This window comes from Monodon monoceros, unplaced genomic scaffold (genome assembly GCF_005190385.1).
Source record: "Monodon monoceros isolate NGI ecotype Baffin Bay Population unplaced genomic scaffold, NGI_Narwhal_1 Super_Scaffold_18, whole genome shotgun sequence".
Lineage (NCBI taxonomy): Eukaryota > Metazoa > Chordata > Mammalia > Artiodactyla > Monodontidae > Monodon > Monodon monoceros.
Genome location: NW_021703774.1, coordinates 75,078,676 through 75,105,943, shown reverse-complemented (window position 1 = coordinate 75,105,943; position 27,268 = coordinate 75,078,676). Strand labels below are relative to the sequence as shown.

The 27,268-nt window shown below is 41.2% G+C and overlaps 1 protein-coding gene across 5 annotated transcripts in view; it reads left to right on the top strand.

The window, feature by feature from the left end:
* Window positions 1-26,999, top strand: part of CHD1L (chromodomain helicase DNA binding protein 1 like) — a 50,958-nt gene extending 23,959 nt beyond the window's left edge. The window contains exons 11-23 of one of the 5 annotated variants that reach the window (XM_029228185.1): window positions 2,116-2,189; window positions 2,461-2,571; window positions 5,377-5,491; window positions 6,351-6,504; window positions 9,968-10,133; window positions 14,177-14,325; window positions 15,145-15,308; window positions 15,858-16,063; window positions 17,134-17,232; window positions 24,103-24,173; window positions 24,278-24,392; window positions 25,476-25,584; window positions 26,520-26,999. In XM_029228185.1, coding sequence (XP_029084018.1) covers window positions 2,116-2,189; window positions 2,461-2,571; window positions 5,377-5,491; window positions 6,351-6,504; window positions 9,968-10,133; window positions 14,177-14,325; window positions 15,145-15,308; window positions 15,858-16,063; window positions 17,134-17,232; window positions 24,103-24,173; window positions 24,278-24,392; window positions 25,476-25,584; window positions 26,520-26,598 — 1,612 coding nt within the window. In that variant the 3' untranslated portion in view covers window positions 26,599-26,999. Of the gene's footprint in view, window positions 1-2,115; window positions 2,190-2,460; window positions 2,572-5,376; window positions 5,492-6,350; window positions 6,505-9,967; window positions 10,134-14,176; window positions 14,326-15,144; window positions 15,309-15,857; window positions 16,064-17,133; window positions 17,233-24,102; window positions 24,174-24,257; window positions 24,393-25,475; window positions 25,585-26,519 lie in introns of those variants that run through there. The other 4 variants (XM_029228187.1, XM_029228184.1, XM_029228186.1 and 1 more) reach the window with 4 other exon arrangements.
* Window positions 27,000-27,268: the final 269 nt, after the last annotated feature.

Sequence of the window (27,268 nt, the reverse complement as noted above, 5' to 3'; positions counted from 1 at the left end):
TTTCTGCTCTGAGCTGGTGACTGTTAAAACCAGAATAAGGAACAACTCACTGGTTTCTTGAGACTAATCCCAATTCTCCTTTTTTCAAGACCCTGATTCAGGTTCCATCTTCTCTGCAACTACAACTGCCCCCCCCATTCCATTCCATCCCATCCCACACCATCCCCTCCATAATCATCCTTTCCTTTCCTGATTTCATACAGCACTTAGGATCCTAATCCAGTGCTTGGCAATGTGCTGCCTTAATCTGCTGTCTGGTTAATTGCTGTATATTAACCATCTCACTCCAGCTATATTGTTTCGTTCCACAGGGACAGAGATAACATCAAGCATTTCTTGTTTCATTTCCTGCTGGTACCTTGCATTGAACTGGCACATAATCAGTGCTTAGTAAATATTTACTTCTGTTAACTGTGGGGCTTGGTTTGAACCCAGGGAGAACTTGGGGACTCTTTCCCTGAGACATGGGTCGGGCATCGGATGACCAAGTCACTTCTGGAGCCTCTACAGGTTCTGCTAAGTGTTCAGTGGCCTGGTGTCCAGCCTGTATCTGATCTTTCTGATCCCCAGAGGGACAGAGGAGTCTAGAAAAATCCTAGTTTCCCAAGGATTTCAAAGTTATCCCTTAGGGACAACTGACCCAAGTAGGCCTGAACCAACCTAAAACCTCAGATTTGGCAAAACTGTCCAGCATTAGGAATGTGCAAGTCAAATAACTGCACATCTTACTATATTTTATTGGCTATGGTGTATCTACTCTAAGTGTCTTAGTGTTGGAGAAGGACCTGTAAATATCTTCTCTCCAACCTTTTCCTTTCACAGGTGATGAAACAGGCCCAGAGAAGTTGTGTGGCTTGTCTGAGGCCACCACAGCTAGCAAATGACAGAGATGGGATTAGAACTGAGGTCCTCAATTTTAAGTTCAGTGCGATTTCTACCAATCTGGGGCTAGAGTCTTGAAGGAGTTGTTCATAATCGTTCATCTACACCCATTGCAAAATCAGATTAAATTAGCTTCCCTAATGAGAATGTTGTTTTGACAGTGCTGTGCTTCTTTGTTTACACAAACTTTTTTTCTTTTTCATTAGTTATCTACTTTATACATAGTATCAATAGTGTATATATGTCAATCCCAATCTTCCAATTCATCCCACCCCTCCCTTTCCCCACTTGGTGTCCATATGTTTGTTCTCTACGTCTGTGTCTCTATTTCTGCTTTGCCAATAAGATCATCTATACCATTTTTCTAGATTCCACATATATTTGTTAATATACGATACTTGTTTTTCTCATTTTGACTTACTTCACTCTCTATGATGGTCAGATAATGGCTGATAGCATGGGGCTCTAAGCTTGACTTTGTTTTTTGTTTGTTTGTTTTGGTCGTACTGCGCAGCTTGTGGGATCTTAGCTCCTCAACCAGCAGTGAAAGCACAGGGTCCTAACCACTGGACCACCAGGGAATTCCCTTGAATTTGTTCTTGACTTAATCCATTTTACCTCCTCCTTTCCTCTCTCCTCTCCCTACATAAATTTTCTCATGTATCACATGGGATATGAGATGCCACCTGCCCCTTGCTTCTCTAAAGTGATGTTTCTCAGAATTTTTAACCAATAATGCTATACATTGAAAGGATAGTAACTTTCACCCCCAAGTAGAGAAGAGCTATAGATTCCCAACCACAAGCTCTTTAGGGTTATCAATTTTTGTTTTGTTTTTTGTACATTTGAATTTTGCATTTTTCTCTTCACAAATCTTTTTTATTTTGCTGTTAAAAGTGTATATTTCTTTCCATTTAGTATTTGACATCCTAGAAAGAGGTGTCTTGGTTATCCAGTCTTCCTACACCCTCTGGTGCATTGACACATGCTCCTGGGAATATCCCCACTCTAGTTTGAGAACTGCTCTAAGGATACAGCTACATGTGCAGTTATATCCTTACATAAAGCATTTTGCATTACTGAAGAAGTCTCTGTAAATGATTATGACATTTATATTTCTGCTTCAGTATTTCATTTCTTTATAAACTTGCATTCTTTGGTAAGTGTCACCTGAGCGAAACCCACCTTAAATACTATCAGAATTGGCAGTTTTCTTTTTCTTTTTCTTGCCAGGGGCCATCGAGTTTTACTTTTCTCTCAAATGACCCAGATGTTGGATATTCTCCAAGACTACATGGATTATAGAGGTGACATCCCTTGACCACTACATTGCTCGAGACTTCTAGACTTTTAACAGTCCAGATAGGCCCCTGAAGAGTTACCTGGGGTGTGGGGCTGTTACAGAGGAAAGCAGTGTAAGAACAGTATTCAGAACCAAAGGAAGATTGCTTACAGTAGGGGCATGCCTGTATATGAGAAGGAACAAATTAGCATTTGGTTTTGAGCTGACAGTGTTTAATTCCACAGAGAATACTTGGAAATGGTTAATGTTTCTCTGTTTTCTCCCTCTGTGTGAAGGCTACAGCTATGAGCGTGTGGATGGCTCCGTGAGAGGAGAAGAGAGACACCTGGCCATCAAGAACTTTGGACAGCAGCCCATCTTTATTTTTCTCCTGAGTACCAGGGCAGGTAGGCCGCATAGACACTGACCAAAGCAGACAAATAAGGGGTGACACGGTACCTTTACATCCTAACCATTAGTATGTTTTTCCTTAATTCTCTGAAAGGTGAGGTTATTACTGAGGAGTGTAAAAAAGGGGGAACTGAGGCAGACGACATCAGTTTATCCAGGTGCTGGACTTTTATTTAGCGTGGTGTTCTTTTCTATCCAACCGATCTAAGCTTTCATCTCATCAAGGAAGTAAGGCTAAAACCTGGGGTCATTGGAAAGTAATTCTAATCTGCTTTGACTATTGACCTGGGATTATCCTGAAAGATTCCTATGATTTTCTGCAAAATTTTAGTCACATTTGATAGAGACAGCTTACCTTCCCAGCCATGAAATGAGATAGCAACCTGTCTACTAGTTGTCCTTCCTACAAGTAGCTCTTGAATAGCGTTGTAAAAGCTTAATAAAAATCTAGTATTAAAAAATGTGATAATGGAATTGCCAGCTTGTTAGAATTATTTATAACATTGTCTGTATAAACTTGTTAAAAATATTATACATGACATTTATAGTGTTTTACCAGTTACAGAATGTTTTCATTTCTTTAAATAATACGACATCAGCTCTTGGAGATGAAATTATTCTCATGTCATGGAACAAGCAGACCTTAAGTTAGTTTTAAACTCATAGAATCTTAAGTTTCATTATTTTATTTTTTGTAGACCTAAATCTTGATGGAATAGATGCAGGAGCTCTGAAGGGATATGTGTCCTCTATAAATAAAGGGAGATCAATATCTTTATGAGAAGAGAGTTCAGGCTTACTTAGTAAGCATTTATTAAGCGCCTAGTACTATAGGGTATAAAAAAGAAGTGTTAGATATACTCCTTGACCACAAGGAGATTGTTCTGCCTGTGTACGTCTCACCTCTGTATTGTGAAGATCTGGTCAGATTCATTTGACCCCACTCACTTCCAAGATCATCGACTGCACCCTGGATCTCAGCCATTTGTTCCTGTCATTAGTTGTCTCAGGGGTAGACTTAGGAGAGACCGAAAGGATCAGGGCAAACATCATCACTGTTGGGAAAACAGCCCTAGTTATGCTTTACTGATTTCATCATCTTCATATTCAGAGAGCAGCATTGTTTGAAACGTCTAAAATTAGGAAGAAAGAGATCTCTGCTTTTCAGCTAATCTCCTTGGAGTACTCAGAATTAGTTGAGACACAGTGATCTTTTAGAAGCCAAAGCAGTTCTGGACATGAGTCTTTTCCAAACACTGTCCTGTTTGCTCTTGCTTTTTAGCTGTAGATTTGCATCATTATCATTTATTCAGCAGTTTCCCTCCAACTTTCAAATATTTCTGATTGAGTCATATCGCCACCAGGTGGCAGTGATAGCTCATGAATATGTCCCAAAGAAGTCTGGCTACAACTTATTTATAAAGTATCACCCCTTCATGAAGAAGAGTTGAACTTAGGCAACATTAACCCAAGAAGAAGAAGAAAATTTTTAGGGAGCACACTTTAATGAAAGAAGTGCCTGGGAGGTATTATGGAATAGTGGGTAAAAAGCATAGGCTCTGCAGCCAGACCATGTGGCACTGAATCTGGTACTTTCTCTTTCCAGCTGTGCAACTTCCAGTAAATCCCTTAACCTCTCTGTGCTTCCATTTCAACATCTATAAAATGAGCATAATAACAGTAACTGCTAATAGGATTGTTGCGAGGATTAAAGGAGTTAATATATGTAAAGTGCTTATTGAAACAGTGCCTGGCAAGGAGTAAAGCACAGCACCCGGGTAGCCATCATTATTACTAAGTATAATTTAGCATCTCGCAGTAATCAGTCTTTATTATCTCTTTATTCCAACTTTAATTTTATATGAAGGGTTTAATTAGAATATTCCTGCCTGGCTTGTCTTGAGATCCAGCATAGAGACAGTAGTCTGTCTCAAAAGTTAGTCCTTAATTTTGGCTCTTGGAACAAGCCGTTTCAGGCTTGCTTGTTTCAGCAACGAGCTGTAATGACCCTGCAAAGAGGGAGTCAGTTTTGTACTTGTTTCCACATTAATCAAAAAGAAGGCTGTAATTTGCCTTCATGGTTCTCTTAATTAATTCCTGTAGTCCAAGGAGCCTCCCCAGCCCTTTTCTTACAGCGCTGAAGAAAGACCGGAAAGTTGTCCCAGGGAGTGTTCTTGTCCTTTGGTTGGTTTTGTTACCTTGTCTTTGATTAATGTGGAAACACATACAGAAGAGACTTAACTGAAGTTTTCTCCAGTCAGAGGGAGGTAGCTTCCCCGCTCCTCTTGGGCGTGTAATAGATGGCATATCCCCTCTTCTCATTAACTTGTATCGGGGGTCTTACTGCTTAGTTGTACCTTGCAGTGGACATTAAGAGCTCTTCTCTTAATGTTGCCCACAGCAGACCTCACTCATACTTAAAACTGGTTCTGAAAGAGCATGTGGCCTTTTCTATAGACGATTCTAAACAAATTGCAATGAAGATTTTTAAACAGAAGAGATTTAAGATGGCTTCAGGGCATGAACTTAAGTACCCACTTTTGCTCCTTGCCCCTGCTGCCCTCATTCTGTTCCTTTCAGTCGTTAAACTTTCCCAAGTCAGGTGATAGGAGCCCAGGTAGGACTTTTAACCACTCCAAGGCTCTGTCTGGAGTTGGGGATGGGGGTGTCAGTTTGAAGGATGAAGCCAATTGTTTTGGCTGCTCTCAATTTATCAATCTGGCCACTGTAGCCCTGCATCTTTATTGTCTGGTCCCTAGCCCATGTGCTACTGATAACATTCTTTTCTGCATTGTTTTCAGGTGGAGTTGGCATGAACTTAACGGCAGCAGATACCGTGATTTTTGTTGATAGTGATTTCAATCCGCAGAATGACTTGCAAGCAGCTGCCAGGGCCCACCGAATTGGCCAGAACAAGTGAGAGATTTAAGCATAGCACGGTCCCACTTCCTTGGCTCCTGAGCAGTTCTGGGTTGGGGAGGAAGGTGAAGAGTTTGGGCTGGTGACAGTCCTAGACTGGAGGGCGAGAGACTGCTAGGTTTTAGCCCAGCTCTGTTGCTCACTCACGAGTAGTACTGGGATGGGCATGTTATCATTCCATACTTGCTTTGTTAAAAAGAGCAAAGTCGGGCTTCCCTGGTGGCGCAGTGGTTGAGAGTCCGCCTGCCGATGCAGGGGACATGGGTTCGGGCTCCGGCCCGGGAGGATCCCACATGCCGCGGAGCGGCTGGGCCCGTGAGCCATGGCCGCTGAGCCTGCGCGTCCGGAGCCTGTGCTCCGCAACGGGAGAGGCCACAGCAGTGAGAGGCCCGCGTACCGCAAAAAAAAAAAAAAAAAAAAAGAGCAAAGTCAAATTGTGAAAGGACTAGAAGGAAGCTTTAGAAGTTATTTATCTCATCCTTCCTGAGTTAAGGTCTAATTCAGTTAAAAAATGAAGTTATGGCTTTATGACGCTAAGCTAAAAAGATAAGTCTTACCCTTTGGCCTGAGGATGATTTAGATCTCCCAAAAGTTTTCCTCCACCACAGATAAGGAACCCCAGTTATGGCCATCTCATCATCCCTCCCTTGACTTTTTTGGAAAGGTTCAGTGAGAATTAGAGGCCGGATCTGTCTAACAAATGCTCAGGTTCACATACAACCACTTCCCTTTAGTTGTACCCTGAACATGGCATTTTGGGTTTGTTTTCTTTTAGGTGTATTGACCTTGCATGCTTGTGCCCTTCTTTGCAGACCCTTCTATGTTAGCGTGTTGCTTTCCTTTGACTTCTGTACAGGTCCGTTAAAGTCATTCGGCTGATTGGCCGAGACACTGTGGAAGAAATAGTCTGTAGGAAAGCAGCCTCCAAGCTGCAGCTCACCAACACCATCATAGAAGGGGGCCATTTTACTCTGGGAGCCCAGAAACCTGCTGCGCATGCTGACCTCCAGGTAAAACATATTCTTCACTTTAGAATATGTCCTGGTTTTAGTCAGTGCTCCTGTGGATGAGAAAGTAAATGAATTAACCACCCACTCTCCCCAACCACACATTTGTTCTCTGGCCAAATTCCTACCGGCCATTGTATCTACTGTGTGCAAGCTGCTGTGGGAGCTAAAATGAATCTGATATATAAAGGCAGAAAAATACAGAATGAGGATGGGCTTTGGATCCTCTGCTTGGATTCAAATCCAAGCCTTGCCACTTATTGGCTGAGTGGCTTTGAGCAGATCTCTTAACCTTTGTTTTTCTAAAAGTGAGGATACCACAAGTTACCTCAGGGGGCCTTCAGAGAATTAGATAAACAGCTCAGCATAATAAATAATGATTAATCTCATACCTCCATCTTAACCCCAGACCCTTTGATCAGCACTCTACATCACCTTCTTCATACTCAGAGGAAGGTGGACAAGATCAGGAATTCAAAATTATGCCATAGGAAAAATAGACGAAAGAACTAGAGTTAATTGCTTGAAGAAGGGGACGCAGGATAGGAAGCAAGTGCTGGCCTGGAAGACTTTAGAAAAAGCTGTCTTCTGGAAGAGGGCTTAGAGATATTCTGTAGCAGCCCTTGGGTTAAAATTAGAACCCATATTATGATATATCCCAGGTTCTCCCATTTTGACCCAGGGATGAGGGGCTGGAAGTGGAGAGACCAACTCCTAGGATACTGGAAAGATCCAGGTGTGAAGTGAGTAATAGACCTCTGATGGGGCAGTAGCAGTGGGAGGGTCTGCAGTGAGCAACATTACAAAAGAAGAAATGACAGGAGTCGGCTGCTTGGAGGTGGGAAGCTAGGGAGATGGAAAATTCAAAGATGTCTGTAAGGTCTTAACCCTGGATGATGAGGATAGAAATTAAGAAGATAGAAGGTAGGCAGAGTTTTAGGAAGGGAAGATAATTTATGCTTTATTCAACAGAGTTTGCAGTAAAAAATAAAATATAAACAAAACTATTATTAGAGGAAAACCCAGAGACAAAAATTTCATTTGCAAAAGTTTGTGAGAGAGTAGGCTTTAAAGGGACTAGTTTATCAAACAGAAAATATCAGTACAACAAGTATTTAAAGGAAAAAAAAGTTAAACACTATTATAAGCAGAATTACCCAGTTTACAGTTAGCCTGGTTAAAAAAACATTTTCTCACATGGCTATCATATCCACAAAGACCAGTGCATATCTTTACACATCAGCTTTGCAAAAGACAGGGCTCACATTGGTTTTGTTAGTGAGTAGGTAACTTACAGGAAAGGCTCAAGGTTTCTTTTATTTTAGGTCTAGAACTAGAAAGTATCCCTGGGTTTTATGCATTTACTTGTTTGATTTTTGTTTATCTCAAGGTGCAAAGTGTGTTTTTTTTCTTTCTCTGTTCTTCCTTTGGTTCCCAATTGATGTGTGCACACTTATCCATGCTGGTGGCAGGGCCGGCTGTACGTATTTTTTTCACATTATCCAAAAGGCAATTACAAATGTAAGATGAAAGCTTGAGTGAGAGGTAGGGACAGACTGCAGAGACTCTTAAATATAGTTCTTCATGCACGAGTTCTCCCAAAGAACCTTGAGAGTGACAAGTTCAGCGTTGGGTCTGGTGGTGGGAATAGATGGCAGAGCCTTGGAGTGCCCACATTCTGGGTGTGGGAGGAGGAGGGGTTGTCAGTGAGAAGTTGGAACTCTCTCCCAGTGCAGGAGGGGCTCAGGGGATTCAGTCGGGGTGTCCTTGTGATGTGAGCTGCTGGGCATGTCCATGTGATTGAGTAGACATGCCTCTGTGCTGTGGGCCAAATACCAGTGGGAACATAGACCTCTGGCTATTTGAGAGGGGCTCTGTCGGAATCTTGCCTAGCTTGGAAGGTGGTTATCAGAAGGTTACGTTCTGGCTCTAATGTCTGATTTCTCTCTTCCCTGCCAAGACTCTGCAAGTTATCTCTTTGGTTGCCAAAAGCAAAGGTAACAACCCAATGCCCTTGTCTCAGAAGAAAGCAGGGTTTGTTTGTAAAATAAAAAGAATCCAATAGTAAAAGATGTAACTGTTGTTTAGTAAATTTAAGAAGTATAGGATCCTGAAGTCCTCAAGGAAGGAAGGTTTGTTATCCTGCAGGAGGAACGTAATAGAAACAGAGAGAGGCAGATGCAGATGTAGTGAACATTTATTGAACGCTTACTGTGTGCTAAGTATCATATGAAGTGCTTCTCTCCGATTGTTTCCGTGAATATGAATAACAAGAGAATGCGGTAGGCACTCTCTTTATTCCTATTTTAAATAATTTGCCCTAGGACACTCATTTATTAGGATGCCAATCCAAGTACTCTCTAACTTCCAAGCACATGCCGTTAATTACTGTAATATATTGCTTCTCTAAAAACACATGTAGTCCCTTGGTGACTGAGACACCTCACAAGTGAAAGCATAAATATAAGGTAGACTGAAGGGAGTGTCCCAGGACGGACCAGTCCTTTTCATAAATAGTTGGCTTTCTTCTATTTTTGGTACCAGTCGCCTTGTTATATATATCCAGGTTAAAGATCAGTGTATCCAGGTTTGTTTGATGCTTAGGTGAGCTGTCTAAATTTTTTTCAAGCTAATACAGAATACATTAAGATTTCCAAGTTACTCACAAAATACACCATCTGGAGATAACTGACCCAGTCTAAAGAGACAAGATGCAAATGAGCCAAGATGTGAATGCAGCTTGGTTCAGGGTCTCAGAGTTATCACTTAGGGAAGTACAGAGTTGGAAGTAGGAAGCTAAAGCCAGGAAAGATGATCTGAACTTTTTAGGTGGTTCCTGCAGCCCTAGGGATAGGCTGAGGGTACATTAGAGAGAAGGAAAGAGAAGCAGGATAGTGCAATGCTAGAGGAATGTCCAGGAACATTAGAATTGAGAAAGGGCTTTCAGGTCTAGTGGTTGGGAGTTGTTACTGGTCTTTGTGAAGGCGGTTTCCATAGAGCACTGCGGCAGGAACAAAACTGCCAAAGGAAAGAAGTCACTTAAGAAGTACCCCATGTAGCCCTCTCGTTCCAAGAAGTTTGGCAGTGGAAGGGATGGGAGAGTAGCTAACGGGGTCTGTGACTTCTCACGTGGCTGCTGGGATTGCCTGTGAAAAAGACTCCATGAGAAGTGCTAAGATAATGCAGGAAATGGCTGTTATTCAAAAAAAGAAAACTTGGAGGCTCAGATTTTTTGTTTATTGAGAATTGTTAAAGTCAGCATCTCTGACTATCATTTATCACTCTCTGCTTACCCATCATCCAACTACAAAACAGCCCCATTGGTGTCATCCATCATGGGGAGAGAAAGAAGGCTGACCATCAGAGGAGGAGTGTGCCTGGTGTCGTTAAGCCACTTTGCAAATCACTGATATCCAATGTTTGTTTTCATGAGGGCCAACTGGACTTTTTGTTTTCTTCATTCAAGTTGAGTGAGATACTCAAATTCGGTTTGGATAAACTGCTGTCCTCTGAGGGGAGCACCATGGATGAAATAGACCTGGAGTCTATCCTGGGAGAAACAAAAGATGGCCAGTGGATCTCTGGTGCCCTGCCGACAGCAGAAGAAAGAAGCAGAGAACAAGAGGAAGGAAGTAAGTGGGGGGTGAGAGCAGAGCCAATGGCACGGCCACCCCAGGCTAGAACATGAGTGAGATGGGTCCCCAGGGAAAGTCCTGGATACTGCTCCTGGGACATCCTTTTCCTGTCCAGCCCTATTCTCATCCTGGGCACACTGTTTAAGACTTAACATGGTTCAAGGACTCTTCCTAGGCTGATTGGAAATTGTCTGGCTGTTCCCTTGTATCTGAACTTTGAACCAAATTGATGATGCTAATGCTTATGGTAGTATCAATCTCAAGGATTTTAATTTGTGTTTTTTCCTCCCTTGATTGCAAGCATCTTCTCCTTTGTTTATTAGTAAATCCTTCAGTCCTTAGTATGATGCTGCACATAGTGATCCCTTTTCTGAATAGTAGAATGAGTTATTTTTTAAATTATAGTTAACACCAGTTGAGCATTAAGTGTGAACTTACGTGCCTTATACCTGTGTTTTCATTTCACCGCTCTGTGAAGTGAGGTACCATTAATTTTAATTTTTTTAGTGAAGCAATATATATGATCATGAGATGATCTTGTCTTTTTCTTTCTGATTTGGGTCAACATTTGTCTTTTGTCCATTTCTATAGTATTTTAATTTCTTATTTGAAATTTTTTTTTTCACATAGTAGCTTTGTAAGGATGTTCCCTGTCGTCTTAGGGTTATTTTGAAATGACTTTATTTTCCCATACCAGTGGCAACAGAGATTCAGTGCAGACTGGGGTGAGAGGTCTGATAGTCTTACTAGGCTTCTTAATTCAGGAGTACCTTATTCCATTCATACAGAGAAGGGCAGTTTCTTTACCCGACGCTGCTTCCTTTTATTGGGTGGAGAGTGGGCTGGCATGACTTCCGGTTTTGTGATTCTCATTTGTTTCTGTAGGACCCTGAATTTCCATCACTTGCTTCCTTCTTTACCTTTGCCACCAAACTGTCAAAGCACGTCTTCCCCTTCTAAGTTGTCTCTTTCCCCCAGAAGCAGTGCCTTCCCAAATTGTAAGCTGCAACTACTTTCTAGTTCCTTCCTTTCAATTCCTTAGTAGCCGCTGCTCTGATCTGCCAGGTCTCAGACCTTTCTTCATTATTTTCACATTTGGGGTGTGTCCTTCTCGAGTGGGATAAATTTGATCTGTGTCTGACGTTGCTAGAACCCCGCTGCCTCTTTGCGGTGTCTGCCTGACTCTACTCCAGCGTGGGCTTGGGAGCCAACTCAGCTGGTTTGAGATGTTCATTTCTCTACCTACCTGCAAATTGAAGTTTGTAGTACTCTCTGCCTCCTAGTTTCGTAGTAGGCGTGGGTTCAGGGTGGTTTTGGTATCGTTGTTCTGTATGGTTTTTATAGGATGTTTGGGGAGATTGGAACGTCAGCGGCTGGCGTGATTCTACAAGACAGTGCTCTTTGACTTTCCTCGTAGTTTAGCTTTTAAATTTTTTAATATTAGCATCCCATTTTTATTCTTCAAGAACTCTTTCTTATTCTCTGCTTGTTGTTTTAAATGTATCTTGTTCTCATTCCAGGGATATAACATCCTCTCTGAAGACATTTATTATAGCTTTTAAAAAGTATTCCAGGGAGAATATTTATTGTATCTTTTAACAAAGTATTCCTCTACTCGCTGTGTTGTCTCTCTTTTCTCCGATTGCTTCTCCCTCTTTTTAAAAAATTTGTCTTGTCCTTGTTGGTAGTTTTCCTGAAATACCTGGTGTGCTCTGGCTGTCTGTTCACGTGTGCTGGTGAAATGCCAAAGCTGATGGGCAGCTCCGGCCTGAGCAGGTATCTGGGCTCCCGGGGCTTATTCCAGCATCACTGGTTGGTGAGCTGTCTTTCACACTGAAGGGGACCTTCCCAGATGTCTGTATTCGAAGTCTTTTCTCTGGGCAACTCCGTTTCTCCAGAGACGAATCCTTTAATATCTTTCTTGGAAGAGGTGGGTAAGGGTCGGAATAACCTGTTTGCTCAGATTGAGGAGACAACGTGAGTAAAGGGGTTCAGGGCACTCCTGTATTTGGTGTGCAGATTTTCTCTCAGTTCCCCCACCCCTCAGTTCCTCATCCATGGTAAGTTCTAAGCTTTTGGGGGATTGAAAGGGTCTGTGTTCTTATAATCACCCCCTGACTAGGCACCTGTGTTTTGCTTCCATTGTTCTTTTCACTCTGTTATCATCCCTCCAGCCACTTCTATTTTCTAAAGAGTTATTGACCTTTTCATCCACTGTAGTCTCATATATCTTTTTAAAATCCCTTTACTGCCATGTAGTTATTTTAGGTGGGAGAAGAAATAGATGTATGTGGTCCTATTTTTAAGTTGCATTTTGATTACATTAAGTACTGAAGCTTGCACCCATTTCTGCACTCATCTAGATTAATTTCAGCCTATTTTCCTAACGTTTAATAGAATAAAATAAAATTTCACTGTTTTCCAGAAAGATAATTACAATTTTTTGGCAGTTGGACTGAGAAATATTTTTTTTTTTCAGGCAGTCCAGCTGCCAGAAAAGATTTCCCAGTTGTATTAAAATTTTGAATTTTGTCTTTGATCAGTGAGTATAGAGTTCACTCTGTGGTAGATGATTCCATTGACAGGCTATAGATAAGTGTCTAAGCCTGTGGTCTCTAAACTTCTCTGGGCTGCAGACTGAAGACAGATAGCATGGTTAAAAGAATACAAATAAATATGAAAGACTAGTAATTACAGCATCCCCTATCAAAATTAAATAGAAAACAGGGTGGCTTTATCTTGAATGCCGGGTTTTTTTTTTTTAAATCACCTTCGTAAGTTGAGAATTGCATGAAGATACATATGTTGATATTTTACACTTCTCGACTCTTTATTTTTTTTTTCCACTTGTTGCTAGAGCACCTCATTGAAAGCCCCCCTGCTGATTTAATTAGCAAATGCCAATTAGAATTACAGCTGGCTGGATTTGGGTACAAGTGTGAAGCAGTTGATCTATTGAGAATGAAAATGTTTTGCTTTCGAACTCTCTGGGAAAAGCATGCCTACAGCTGATTTTATAATGCTGTGAAAATACATTTTTGGTAACATGTGCTATTAAATATGTTTCACTTTAGAATCATTGTCTCACCTCTCTCTGGTTGCTAGTCTTGGCTTGTTATGACTTCTCTTTATCATGTGATTCATGATCTTGGCACATCACCCAACCTCTTTGAGCCTTTGGGTCCTCCTCTGTAAAACGGTGCTATTAGTACCTGCTTTACTCTTTTACACAGTTGCAAAACACATAGCATAAAATGCTGTTCAAGTTTACACTGTCACCATTATTGTTGTTACTGTAATTGTTATTTGCTGGCCTGTTACCTTTCCATCCTTCTATAGAGAACAGTAATGCACTGAAAAGAGCGCATTGGCCTTAGAGTCAGGAAATCCTGCCTTCTTCACTTATTAGCAATGAGAACTGGGGAGTATCCTGATCACTGTCTGAGCCTCAGTTTTCCCTTTCTTAAGTGGGGTTAGTTATATCAGAACTGTGGTGAGGCTCATGAAGATGCTTCATGAGATCTACAAAGAATATTGTAAATCTAAGGGATTGTTTTTGTGCTTCTTTATTCCCTCCTAAATTTTCTACTTGTTCCTTTTTATTTTACAGCAAAGGAGGGAAAAAGTTGAGTGTTAAAGGTGTGTTTAGAATTTAAAAATTCTTTATTCTTTACCTTTATTAGATAATCTTAATGTCAGTGAGATTTATGCTGGGGAGTTGTGTGGAATGGATGAGTGATGAGTGTTCCGGAACTCAGCAGGGTGGAGGCATCCAGCAGAGACTCACAGACCATCTAGAGATGGACCAAAAGGGCTTTACCATGCTCTCTCCTTTGAAAAGTAAATACACGAGATCCCCATGTGGATCCTAAACCCATCAGCATTAGTGAGACCAGAAATCCAGTACCTTCATCACAAGCTAGTCTTAGCCCATTTAGAACACGGGCTGCTCTTTTGTCCACCCTGGTTATGCTTTGACTAGAATCAATGTATTTTTCTTTAGTATCTAACATTTTTCTCTTTGTGTTTTATGTTTTTAGAAAACCACATGTACTTATTTGAAGGTAAAGATTATTCTAAGGAGCCTAGTAAAGAAGACAGAAAATCATTTGAGCAACTGGTGAATCTTCACAAAACCCTTTTGGAGAAGACTAGTCAAGAGGGCCGGTTACTCCGACATAAAGGCAGTGTAAGAACTATTAATTTGTGTAAGGATAAATTCTTTCAGATGTTCATCCTAAGAGAACAAAAAATGATGCTGGGAGTGATTGGTTAAGAAATAAGTGTGTAAGTGTTTGTTGAAATACAAGTATCATTGATTGTACCCTAGTATAAAAACTATGTAAGAAGTTGGCATAAAAATAATAACAAGGAGCGTATATTTTACCGTTTAATGCAGGTGATAGCAGCCTTGTCTGTCTAAGCCACTCCTGAAGGGATCACTGTATTACACCAAAATACCATACCCTGCTGCTGACAGTCATGACCCTATGTCATTAAGAGAGGATGGCAATCATAAGTGTTGTATGTAATGTCCACAGTATTTGGCACTTAATCTGTGCTCATTAAATGCTAGTTATCATTAAGATAATCATGATGTTGAAATATTCTGTTTAAGGCAGAATAATACATTGAGGAAGATTTCCATTAAACATGGTTAAACCTAAAATAGCGTCCTGCAGGGTATGCCTTCAATTTTTTAAAAAAGTTATTTTCTGAAGTACCTTATTCCTAATGAAATTAATCAAAATGATGTATTGCTGTACTAACCATGGCAGTGCTTTGGCTGAGTTTAGAGCACAGTATCCTGGTTACCATGCCTATAAAATGTCTCAATTGAAGTGTCTTGCTACCACTTCCCACCACCCAAGGTGACGTGGAGATGCAATGTCTTGTGAAATATTAAGCACGTTGCTTCTGTTCAGAGTGTGTTTTAGGGATGAATGAAACTCGTGAAGGAACAGGTAGCCCCCAACTTTCCTGGTTATGGAGCTTGTTCTTCCTACAGGTTCTCATCCCAGGCCTTGTGGAGGGGTCTACCAAAAGGAAGCGGATTCTGAGCCCAGAAGAGCTGGAGGACAGGAGGAAGAAAAGACAAGAAGCAGCAGCCAAGAGAAAGAAACTATTAGAGGAGAAGAAGAGGAGAAAGGAAGAAGCAGAACATAAGAAAAAGTATGTATGTGTTACTCGATTGTATTATTAATAAAGCTGAGGGTCCCAGTTGGTAAAGGAATCACTATTGCATAGTGAGTCCACAGTTGAACATCACTTTACAATTGCAGAAAATGTCTGTAAAGCTGGTAGTTCCTGCTGGTACTAGAATACATTTTTAAAGGTTAAACTTTAACCTTAACGGTTAGTCTACTTAAGAGAACAGCCCTGAGTGCCTAAGGCAGAGAAGATGCATTCAGGTGAAGCTAGAAAACTTTAGGATTTTATTTCAGCTGCCTGAGGAGAGTAGTTTACTTGAACATTCCCTTTTAGTCACGTGTTCTTAAAAACAGTGACATCCGGGGGCTGCTCATTTTTGAAGTGTAGTCAGGATGCAGTTAGGCTAATCAGTAAGGCTTCTTGTTTATTTACAAATAGGCAGAAAACAGGGTGAGTTTCCAATTGCATCTCCACTTGGCACTTACTGTTTGTGAATAGCAGTACAAGCTGTGCTCCAAGGGAAACTGTGATAAGCCCAGTTAATTTCCTTTCCTCTCTGGCTTGTTGAAGGATGGCCTGGTGGGAGTCCAACGATTACCAGTCCTTCTGCCTGCCTTCCGACGAGAGCGAACCAGAGGACCTGGAGGACTGGGAAGATGAACGCTCTGCCCAACTGGATTGTGAGGACCCGGACTCAACCTCCATCAAGTATGTAAGCGGTGATGTCACCCACCCACAGGCTGGGGCGGAGGATGCTGTCATCGTGCACTGCGTAGGTAGGAGAAATGGGGCCTGAGTCTTTATGGTACCAAGGTCTGGGGAAGATGAGGCAGAACCCTGATTTAGGGGTGATTAATGGGCCCAGTGTAGTCTTGTGTGGTCAAAAAGAGTGAATTTTAGAACCAGGAGACTGGGATTTGACTCTTGTCCCTCTTGTTTATCCGGTTGAGCAGCCCAGCCTCTCTGGGCCCCAACTTCCTTATCTGTATAATGGTATAAGATCTGCCCTGTTCTCTGCACAAGGTTTTTAAGAGAGTACAAGGAGGTAGCATCTATAAGACAAACGAATCCTCTCCAAACTCCAAGCATGTTCTTCCCTCATGACCTTTGTACTTTTTACTTCCTTTGTCTGGAGCCCTCTTTCCCCACTTCGCCACATCAAGCATTGTTCAAATGTCTGCATCTCAGAGAGGTCTCTCTTGATTGCCCAGACCCCATCCTCACGCCTCTATTCTTCTCTAGCCACTTTCTTACCTTATTTTACTTGATGATACATCACCACCTGACGTATTGCCTGTGTATTTGCTTATTTGTTTCATTGAACTAGAAAATAGCTTCATGGGAGCAGGGATTTCTTTTTGTCCACTGCTGTAACCCTAGTGCCTAAAACAGTTCTTGATATGTAATACTAACAAATATTTATAGTATGATTGAATGAATGAATGACTGTAAATACCAGGTACTAACTAGCTGTGTTAGTACCAACTTGAATAAGTCATTTAACCTTTCCATTTTCTTACCTGTAAAATGGGAGTTGTGTGCTGTTGTATTATATCTGCTCTGCATCTTTCCTCAGCCATCTCCCAGGAATTACAGAAGTACCGCAGAGATTCTGCTCTTTCAGAACACTAATTTTTTTGATGCTTTTCTGTTATGATGGCCAAGTATATTCCAGAAAACCTAAACATATTTGAGAAGTCCAGTGTATAATATGTGCAGGAGATTAGTTTCTTCTGCTCTTTGAAAAATCATTCTTCTACAGGTCTCTTCGGTGTACCTTTGTTTTTTTAAATTGTGGACTGGATTTTGCCTCCTATAGAAGAAAATTTTCTGTTTCTTCTATCAGATGACTCCGGCCGCTGGGGCAGAGGTGGTTTATTCACAGCTCTGGAAAAAAGATCTGCTGAGCCAAGAAAAATATATGAGCTGGCTGGGAAAATGAAAGGTAAGAAGCAAAGCAGAGAGAAGGGCTAGGGATGGGAGAAGAGGGGAGAGGACGCTTAGGACAAGTATTAGGTGCGTTAAAAAGCACTAGATGAGGAGCGGGACGAGCCAGTTGGGGCCGCGTTCTGTCATCAGTCAGCTGGTTGATATGTGACTTTGAGGCAATCCCTTCCCCTCCCTATGTCTGTTTTCTCATTTGTAATTTGTGAATAATACTTATTCCACCCACCACATGGGACTATAATGAGGATAATGAATGAATGTGCAAGTACTTTGATAAATGTCAATCCCCACAAGCATGTTAAAGTGTTGGCTTGAAGATCATTTCATTGTTTACCCAGTTGACTCCATCTTCTTGAGGGAATATCTCCTGAAAGTGTCAGACTTCTGTGGGAGAGAACTGAGACATACCACTGAAGTGCTAACAAGACCTTGGTGCTGAAGGGAAGGAGGTTGTATTATGAAGTAACACTCCCTGGAGGCAGAAGTAGAGCTGTGCGGGGCAGGGGAACTTGGAAGGTGAACACTATTCCCCCTTGGCATAGGGAGGGGCCAGGGCACCTCCTGTTATGTGTGGAGATCACAAAGTGGCAAGAGGAGTAAAGTGATTATTGTGATTAGCCTCTCAAGTTCCGTAGGAAATAAAGGATCTCGTCCAGTGGAGGAGGGCTCTTCACATTTCTTAGAGATTGTTTTTTTCCTAATTCTTCTGCTCACTTCTCCAGGGTAGAAGGGGATGTAAGGACGTAGAGTGAATCCTCTTTCTAATAAAACAGATTACATATTACAGGGCTTAATATGTGTGAAATAATTAACCCAGATCTAGATATTGATTGGGCAGCTGGAAAAGGAGAGAATACAGGAGGAGGTCGGAGTTAGAGATGCTGGCTGAGAAGTTCCCATTTGAGTGAGGAATGGGAGGGCAGAGAATAGAGCATGGAAAACACCTCCATTTAGGAGCAGAGGCAAGAAGGGGAGAAAGAAGGAATTGTCAGAAAAATAAGAGAACCTTGAGAATGGAGTGTTTTGAGGTACAAGGGAAGAGAGATGTCAAGAAGTGGTCTGTAGTGTCAGACACTGAAGTGAGGATGAGCATTGGGAAAAGGCCATTGGATTTGCCCCAAGGGCAGTCACATGACCTTGGAGCACTTGGAGAGAGTGTGAAAAGTAAAACCTGGTTGCACAGAGTTAAGGCGTAAGTGGTCAGTAAGGAAACAGAGATGGGGGTGTGCACTGTTTTCTGAAGAAGGACTGAAATAAGGTAGAGCAGGGTAGATGAAAAGTGGGCTTGAGTTATCAGGGAGGGCTTCATGGAAAGTGGTGAAAGTTCTCTTAGTCCTGGAAGGGTAGGTTGGGTTGAATTTAAATAGGTGGAGAGAAAGGGCAGGAGAGTCCATAACCATGTCTCATTCTTTTTGGTATCCCTGTAACTCCACCGTTCCCAGTATGGGGTATTGAATGATCCCTGCAGCTACACAGTGAATGTTTTTGGGGAATGTTGTGTAGGTCAGACAGGCTGGAATAGAGGGTTTAGGCTGAGGAATAGAGGAGAGTTAGATTTTAAAGAGAGATTTGGGCCACATTATAGAAGACCGTACATGACTTGTCCAGGGAGATGCCATTCTAGGCAGTACCTTATCCAATGGCTAGTGGCTAGATATGGGAGATTTGAGTAGAAGAATGGCATAGCAGAGCAAATATTTTAGAATGACCTGAACAATTGGGGTATGCAGGATGGATTGAGAGGACAAAAGGTTCAAACTGGAGTAGGCCAAAAAAAAAAAAAAATTGGAGTATGCAAAGCCATAGAATTAAATTAGCTCGTTTCTCTAGAGAATTTGGTTTGATTTGGGTGAGGTAGGAAAATATACAAATACAAATATGTAAGTATGGTAGAATACAATATTTGAATAGTTTAAGACAAACGTAAGACTCTTCTGAAGGAATTTTACGTTCATAGTGCCCCACCCCCTCCCAGCCTGGATGCCTCTGGGTTTTGCATTCACTCTCCAGTGCCTACAGGAGTACTTTGTAGGCAGCGTTTGAGAGGCACTGAATTAGATCATAAAAATTCAGGCGTGAAGGGGGTGACATGGTTGCATAAGGCATTCCTTCTTTAATCTCCCTTTTTAACCGACAGTTTAGACATCTAAACATGAACAAAGGTGCTTTGGTGGGTCTTTTGGGAGACCCAAGAGAAGACTCACCCACCACTGCAACTGGTAAGAGACAGACACACCTCCGTATAGGCAAGGAACCAATAGAGCCAGCAAAACTGCCTAGACCCCTCTCACTGCTGTAGGGCAAAAATCAGGTGAGTGCTGCCCTGGGCAGTTACTCACACACAGAACTTGCAGAAGTCCAGCCTTCCTGAAGGGAGACTCTGGCACACCATTGGAGAAAAAGAAAAATACGAGTTTGCTTGCAGCCGAGGTGGTAAGAGACTTTCCCAGCATCAACCCTCCCCGCAAGGAAACACTTCGAGGGGCTGATTTTTCTGGCAGAGGCACCCAGCTACCCTCACCAGGTGGAACACAGCTGGAAAAACCTGTTTCTCTCTGCCAGCATCTGGAGTACTAAGGTGGGAGCTCCACGACTGTGGGGAGGAAGGATATTGGGAAAGAGGCAGATAAGAATTTCAAATGGTGTCAAAGACGTGCTCAGTAGGAAGTTCACTCAAGGACCCCTGGGGGGGGTACCATGCTGGGGATCTCCCTACTAGGTGTGTGGGCACTCCCAGTGCACCAAGTGTTAAACCCACACCTCCCCCCAACTCTGATGCTGGCTCCCTGTGCTTGCTCCGCAGTGTGTCCATGAGAGCGAGCTCTGCTAGACCAGGAGCCCACTCAAAACAGGTCCTGTTGATGGGCAGGGAAGAAACCACAAACTTGGTTTCCACCTTCTGGGGAGAAAAGGTGTGCAGCCAACCTGGTGAATTGTAAGAATCAGAGAAGACACAAAAGCTTAAAAATTTGGCTACAAGACACAGCAAGAAGAGTGGAGCACAAACACGTAGGAAAAACCGAGATAACATCAAAACCATAGAACATAATACCCCATCTGCTGAGGGTAATGAGCACAGAGTTTAGGACGTATCCGCTACTTCAGATTCAAAAGCACCAGCATGTACCAGGAATATGGAAAATCAAGGAAATATGGCATCACAAAAAGAAAATGACAGTTCTCTAGCAACCGTGCTCAAAGGCACAGAATATTATGATCTGACTGACAAAGAATTCAGAATAGCAGTTATAAAGAAACTCAATGAATTTTACAAGAAGACTCAGGCAACTCAGTAAAATCAGGAATAAAATATGTTAACATAATGACTTCTTTTCAAAGAGATTGAAATTTTAAAAAACAAAACAAATCGTAGAGCTGAAGAAGTCAGTGGATGAGATGAAGAATGCAATAGAGAGCAGCTATAGCAGGGGAGACCATATGGAAGAAAGAATAAGTGACTTCGGGAGAAAGGAATTTTGAAATAACACAGAAGAGATGAAAGAACAGAAATTTTAAAAGAGCAAAGCAAGCTTATGTGAGTTATGAGATTGAAACAAGAAAGCACAAATATCAGAATAATTGGGCTTCTAGAAGGAGAAGGGGACAAAGAGTTTAAGAAATAATAGCTGAGAACTTTCCAAACCCAGGGAAAGTCTTGGACATACATGTCCATGAAGCTAATAGATCACCCTATAATCTCAATGCAAAAAGACGTTCTCCAAGACACATTATAATGAAACTGTCAAAAATCAATGATAAAGAATCTTAAAAGCAGCCAGGGAAAACAAGAATGTAACCTACAAAGGAACCCCTATTAGGCTCTCAGCAGATTTCCTAGCAAAAACTCTACAGGTCGTGAGAGTGGAATGACATATTCAAAGTGTCGAAAGATCAAAATTTCCAGCCAAGAATACTTTACCAGCAAAGTTATCTATTGGGTATGAAGGAGAAATAAAGGCTTTCCTAGGCAAACAAAAGCTGAGGGAATTCACCACCACTAGACCTGCCTTGCAAGAAATGCTGAAAGGAGTTCTTCAAGCCAAAATGAAAAGACACTAATCAGTGACATGAACACATGTGAAAGTACACAACACACTGGTAAAGGTAAAATATATAGAGTCAGATTTAGAAAACTAACTCAGTGTTAGGATGGTGTGTTAACCACTCAACTGTAATGTAAAGGTTAAAGGAAAAGAGTAGTAAAAATAACTATAGCTACTATAAATTGCTAATGAATAATATAAAAACATAAAAAGAGGTAAATTGTTACATGTATAGTATAAAAGGGAGGAGTAAAAGGGTGGAGCTTTTATAGGCAATTGAACACTGTTCTGTCTATAAGATGTTTCATGTAAGCGCCATAGTAACCACAAAGCAAAAACCCAGAGCAGATCCACAAAAGGCAGAGAAAGGGGAACCAGAGTATTCCACCACAAAAAATAACCAATTTACAAAGGTAGGCAGAAAACAGAGGGAAAGAGAAACAATGGAAATACAAAACCACTGGAAAGCACAAGATGACATTAGTAAGTCCTTACATATAATTACTTTAAATGTAAATGGATTGGGGACTTCCCTGGTGGTGCAGTGGTTAAGAATCCGCCTGCCAATTCAGGGGACACGGGTTCGAGCCCTGGTCCGGGAAGATCCCACATGCTGCGGAGCAACTAAGCCCCTGTGCCACAACTACTGAGCCTGCGTGCCTAGAGCCTGTGCTTCACAACAAGAGAAGCCACCGCAATGAGAAGCCCACGCACCACAGTGAAGAGTAGCCCCCACTAGCCACAACTAGAGAAAGCCCATGTGCAGCAATGAAGACCCAGCACAGCCAAAAATAAATAAATAAAATATAAATGGATTGAATTCATCAATCAAAAGGCACAGAGTGGCTAGATGGATAAAAATAACAAGACCCAACTATATACTGCCTATAAGAGACCCACTTGGGCCTTAAAGACACATGTAGACTCAAAGTGAAGAGATGGAAAAATATATTCCATGCAAGTGGAAACTAAAAGAAAGTGGAAGTAGCTATATTTATATCACACGAAATAGACTCTAAGCCAAAAATGGTAATAAGAAACAAAGGGGTCATTATATAATGATACAGGGATCAATTCATCAAGAAGATATAACAGTTGTAAACATATATGCACGTAACACCTGTGTACCTAAATACATTAAGCAAATATTAATAGATACGAAGGGAGAAATAGACTACAATACAATAATAATAGGGGACTTCAATACTCCACTGTCAGTGATACGTAAATCATCCAGACAAAATCAACAAGGAAATGATGGGCTTGAACCAAACATTTGACCCAGTGGACCTAACAGGCATCTATAGAACATTCCATCCAACAGCAGCAGAATACACATTCTTAAGTGCACGTGGAACATTTTCAAGGAGACATCATATGATAGAGCAAAAAACAAGTCTTAGCAAAATAAGACAATTGAAATCATACCAAGTATCTTTTGTGTTCACAGTGGTATGAAACTAGAAATAAAACGAAAGCTGGAAAATCTGCAAGTGTGTGCAAACTAAACAACACACTCCTGAACAACCAATGGGTCAAAGAAAAAACCAACAGGAAAATCAAAGAATATTTCAAAAAAGTGAAAATAGAAATGCAACATACCAAAACCTATGGGGTGCTGCAAAAACAGTTCTGAGAGGGAAGCTTATAGTAATAAATGCAAATGTTAAGAAATTAGAAAGATCACAAATAGTCAACCTAACTTTACCCCTCAAGGAATTAGAAAAGAGGAGTAAATTAAGCCCAAAGTTAGCAGAATAAAGGACGTAAAATTCAGAGCAGAAATAAATGAAACAGAGACCAGAAAAACAAAAGGTCAATGAAACTAAGAGCTAGTTTTTCAAAAAGATAAACAAAATTGATAAACCTTTAGCAAGACTAAGAAAAAGAGGAAAGACTCAAATAAAACCAGAAAAGAAATTATAACTGACCCTACAGAAATACATAGAATCATAAGAGACTACTATGAATAATTGTACACCAACAAATTAGATAACCTAGAAGAAATGGATAAGTTCATAGAATCTACAACCTACCAAGACTGAGCCAGTAAGAACTAGAAAGTCTGAGCAAATCAATGATGAGTAAAGAGATTGACTCAGTAATTAAAAACCTCCCAACACAGGAAACTCCAGGACCAGATGGCGTCACTGGCAAATTCTACCACACATTCAAAGGAGAATTAACATCAGTCCTTCTCAAACTCTTCCAGAAAATTGAAGAGGAGGGAACGCTTCCAAACTCATTCTGTGAGGCCAGTATTACCAATATCAAAGCCAGATAAGGACACTACAAGAAAACAACACTATAGACCAATATCTCTGGTAAACATTGATGCAAAAATTCTCAGGGAAATATTAGCAAACGTAATTCAGGAACTCATTAAAAGGATTACATTCCATGACCTAGCAGGAATTTTCCCTGGGATGTAGGGATGGTTCACATACACAAATCAATAAATGTTATACACCACGTTAATAGAATGAAAGATACAAGTGATCATCTCAATAGATGCAGAGAAATCATTTGACAAAATACAACATCCTTTCGATAACATACCCTCTGCAGATTGGGTATAGAAGGAACATACTTCAGTATAATATAAAAGGCCATATACAGCAAACCCACAGCTAACATTATATTCCACAAGAATTGAAAGCTTTTCCTCTAATATCAGGAACAAGACGGGGTGCCACTCTTACCCATACCTGAGTGGATTTGGAAAAGGCAAGACATAAGGAGGATTCAGAGTAGTCCTTCCTCAGGGATCTCATTCTGTAGTGAACTTTGTGTTCTTTCTGTTGCTCCCTTTTGTTTTACCTCAGATTTGTGTTTGGGAGGTGTCCTTTTATTTCCTATTGATGATAAAGAGTCAAGAAACAAAGGGCAAGATTTGGTAAGTAAACAACCACATCAGTTTATCAGAGCTGAACTTTGACTCCCATCACCTCCCCTTGAAACTACTCCTGCTCCCACCCAGCTAATGATCATTCCTCCTAGTTGGCCTTGATTGTGGCCCAGCACCGTGATCGTGCCAATGTCCTGTCTGGCATTAAGATGGCAGCCCTAGACGAGGGCCTGAAGAAGATATTTTTAGCAGCAAAGAAAAAGAAAGGTAAGCTCTTCCACTTGTGCTCAGGGATAGATAAATTTCTGCTCCCAAGCATATGATGTGATTTTTAAAGGGAGGTAAGAAATGTCAAGACCCCATTCAGCATACATGGTAAAGGTAAGCCCCAGTATGAGAGATCACAGAAGTAACAACCTCCGCATCTTGTATTTGCAAAGCCCTTTTCCTTTCTGCATCACTTTTGTATCCATTATCTCTGTGGACTGCCTGCATCCACTTGGGTATTTGTATCATTTTACAGATGAGGAAGTAAAGGACCAGAGATGAAGTAAACTGGTCATAATGCAGTTGTGAAACGCCTCTTGGAGAGTCCCAGTCTGCATTAGCAGACAGTTCTCTGCCAAAAACCCGAGTTCAATTTTGTTTCTAAGCCCAGTGTGCTGTCTCACAGTTTCTTGAACTGATTGACTTTTTTTAAATAAATTTATTTTATTATTTTTGGCTGCATTGGGTTTTCATTGCTGTGCACGGGCTTTCTCTAGTTGCAGCGAGTGGGGGCTACGCCTTCGTTGCGGTGCACGGGCGTCTCATTGCAGCGGCTTCTCTTGTTGCGGAGCACAGGCTCTAGGCGCGGGGGCTCAGTAGTTGTGGCTCGAGGGCTCTAGAACTCAGCCTCAGTAGTTGTGGCACACAGGCTTAGTTGCTCCGCACCATGTGGGATCTTCCCAAACCAGGTATCAAACCCACGTCCCCTGCACTGGCAGGCGGATTCTTAACCACTGCGCCACCAGGGAAGTCCCCTTGACTTGTTAAAGAATCTTTCCTTATTTTAATTACATCTTGATCATTGATCGTATTTTATTTCCATAGTACCTACTTATTTCCAGAGCCTGTAGGTCCTTGTGTTCAATAGAATTAATTTAATTTTCCCCTATTACAACCCCTCCCCAGAATATTCTTGACATTATAATCATATGCTTTGAGTGGGACACACCAAGATTATATACATTTTGTTCATTGGAAACCACAAAAGTGACTCAGAATATGTTATTATCTCCTATGTATATTTTATACACATTAATCAATTTGATGAATGAAGACATCATGATTCTTTTTTTTTTTTAACAGCAAGTGTCCATCTTCCACGCATTGGACATGCCACGGAAGGTTTTAACTGGTATGGTACTGAGCGACTTATTCGGAAACACTTGGCCTCAAGAGGCATCCCAACTTACATGTATCCTTTTGTTATCCTGATGGTGTGCACTTCCAGCTCAGAAGGGGAAAATGTCTTGCATTTTTCTGGTGTCATTATTTAATCCAAGGCCAAGTCTTCTTCTGCCATGTTTTTCAGTCTACCCCTCTTCAATGAGAAAAAACTAAGGAGCATTTTCTAACTTGTATATATCCAAGGAGGTAAATATACCCAAGCGTTTCTGGGTGCCAACAGCTAAATTAAAAGATATACGAAGAGGGGAATTAATTGAAGAATTGCCATTTGCTAACATACTGAATCTTTTTCACATCAGTTCTCTGGAGATCCTTCAGGCCCATAGACCAAGGCCTGATTCTAAGAACTTCACTCTGTTCACTAAAATAAACAAACAAGCAAACAAACAAGTGAACTGTTTTATTTCTGAACCCATTCAATGTATTCTTAAGGAGCAGTGTGAAATTCATTTTGACCATGAGGATATAATGTAGATTTGCTGGACTAGTATTTTCTTCTAATGACCTGCTTGCTGTATAAGTTAGCATTGTTTGAACTGTACTGAGTCCAGAATTACTAGAAGAAGCTGAATTGGCCCCCAAGTGCTATAATTATACAGAAACTTCATCTTTTTACTTAGATACTTACTGAAATGAATTCACTCAGTGGTGGTTTATTTAAACCAATGTAAAAACTTAGCAGAGAAGTTATGTTTTATACACTTGCACAATTCAAGCAGTATCAAAAGAGTTTTAGTATATCAGATAATAATTCTACAGTAATAAGTACTAACAATATTGGAAAGATTTATGATATGGTAAAAAGAAACTTAAGGCATGCTACTTCTGGAGTGGTTATTTCAATAATTACTAAAGAACTAGTAGTTTTAGTAAAGTTGATTTTAAAAAGTTTTAAAGTTTTTTAAAGTGATGAAATATATATTCCTTGACCATCCTTATCAGCTACTACTTTCCTAGAAGCAAGGCTGCCATCCTTCATCCACAGGCCTCATCTTCCTCCTTAGGACAGCCGGTGCCTTAACAATCGGCTCAGCATCAGATCCAGCCTTCAGCAACCAGCTAAGATGTTTGCTCAAAGCTACTGTAATAGAATATTTCAAAAAGGAATCAGGATCTGGTGGTCCTCTGAGGTACTCTGTTTTCTGAATTCGAATTTTGTTCTCTTGGGTGTGGTACTGATGTGGTGCGTGTAATACGGGGATGCACGAGATATTTGGGAAAATCCTTTGGCAGCTTGCCAGGGCCCCAGTTTGCACAGCTATTTGCATAATAATAAATACATTTTCTATCTCTAATGGTTTCTTTGCTTTCTTTCCCCTCAGTCTAGTTTTCGTCCCCTCCATCAGACTGATTTCTTTAAAGTGAGAAAGGTGAGTGGATTAAGGAGAAAGGAAAGGTAATAGGAGAACAGGGTGGCTCTAGGGGAAGGAAGCACCTTCAGCCAGTTCGTGCTTTGGAAAGATAGGTCTCCGAGGGGAAAGGCTGAGAAATGAGATTCCTGATCCAGAGGTGTGGAGCCCCTCCTGCCCTTCTCTCCATCCTGCTCAGCATTCAGAGCTAGAAGAACACATGTTGGCCCAGAGGCCTGTCAAATGTGACTTCAGAGAAACCAGAAGATCACTCCCCCTCCCACTAAGGAGAGTAGTGCTGTTGGCACCTGGGTTGTACTGTTCTATTTGACTCCCTCTGGG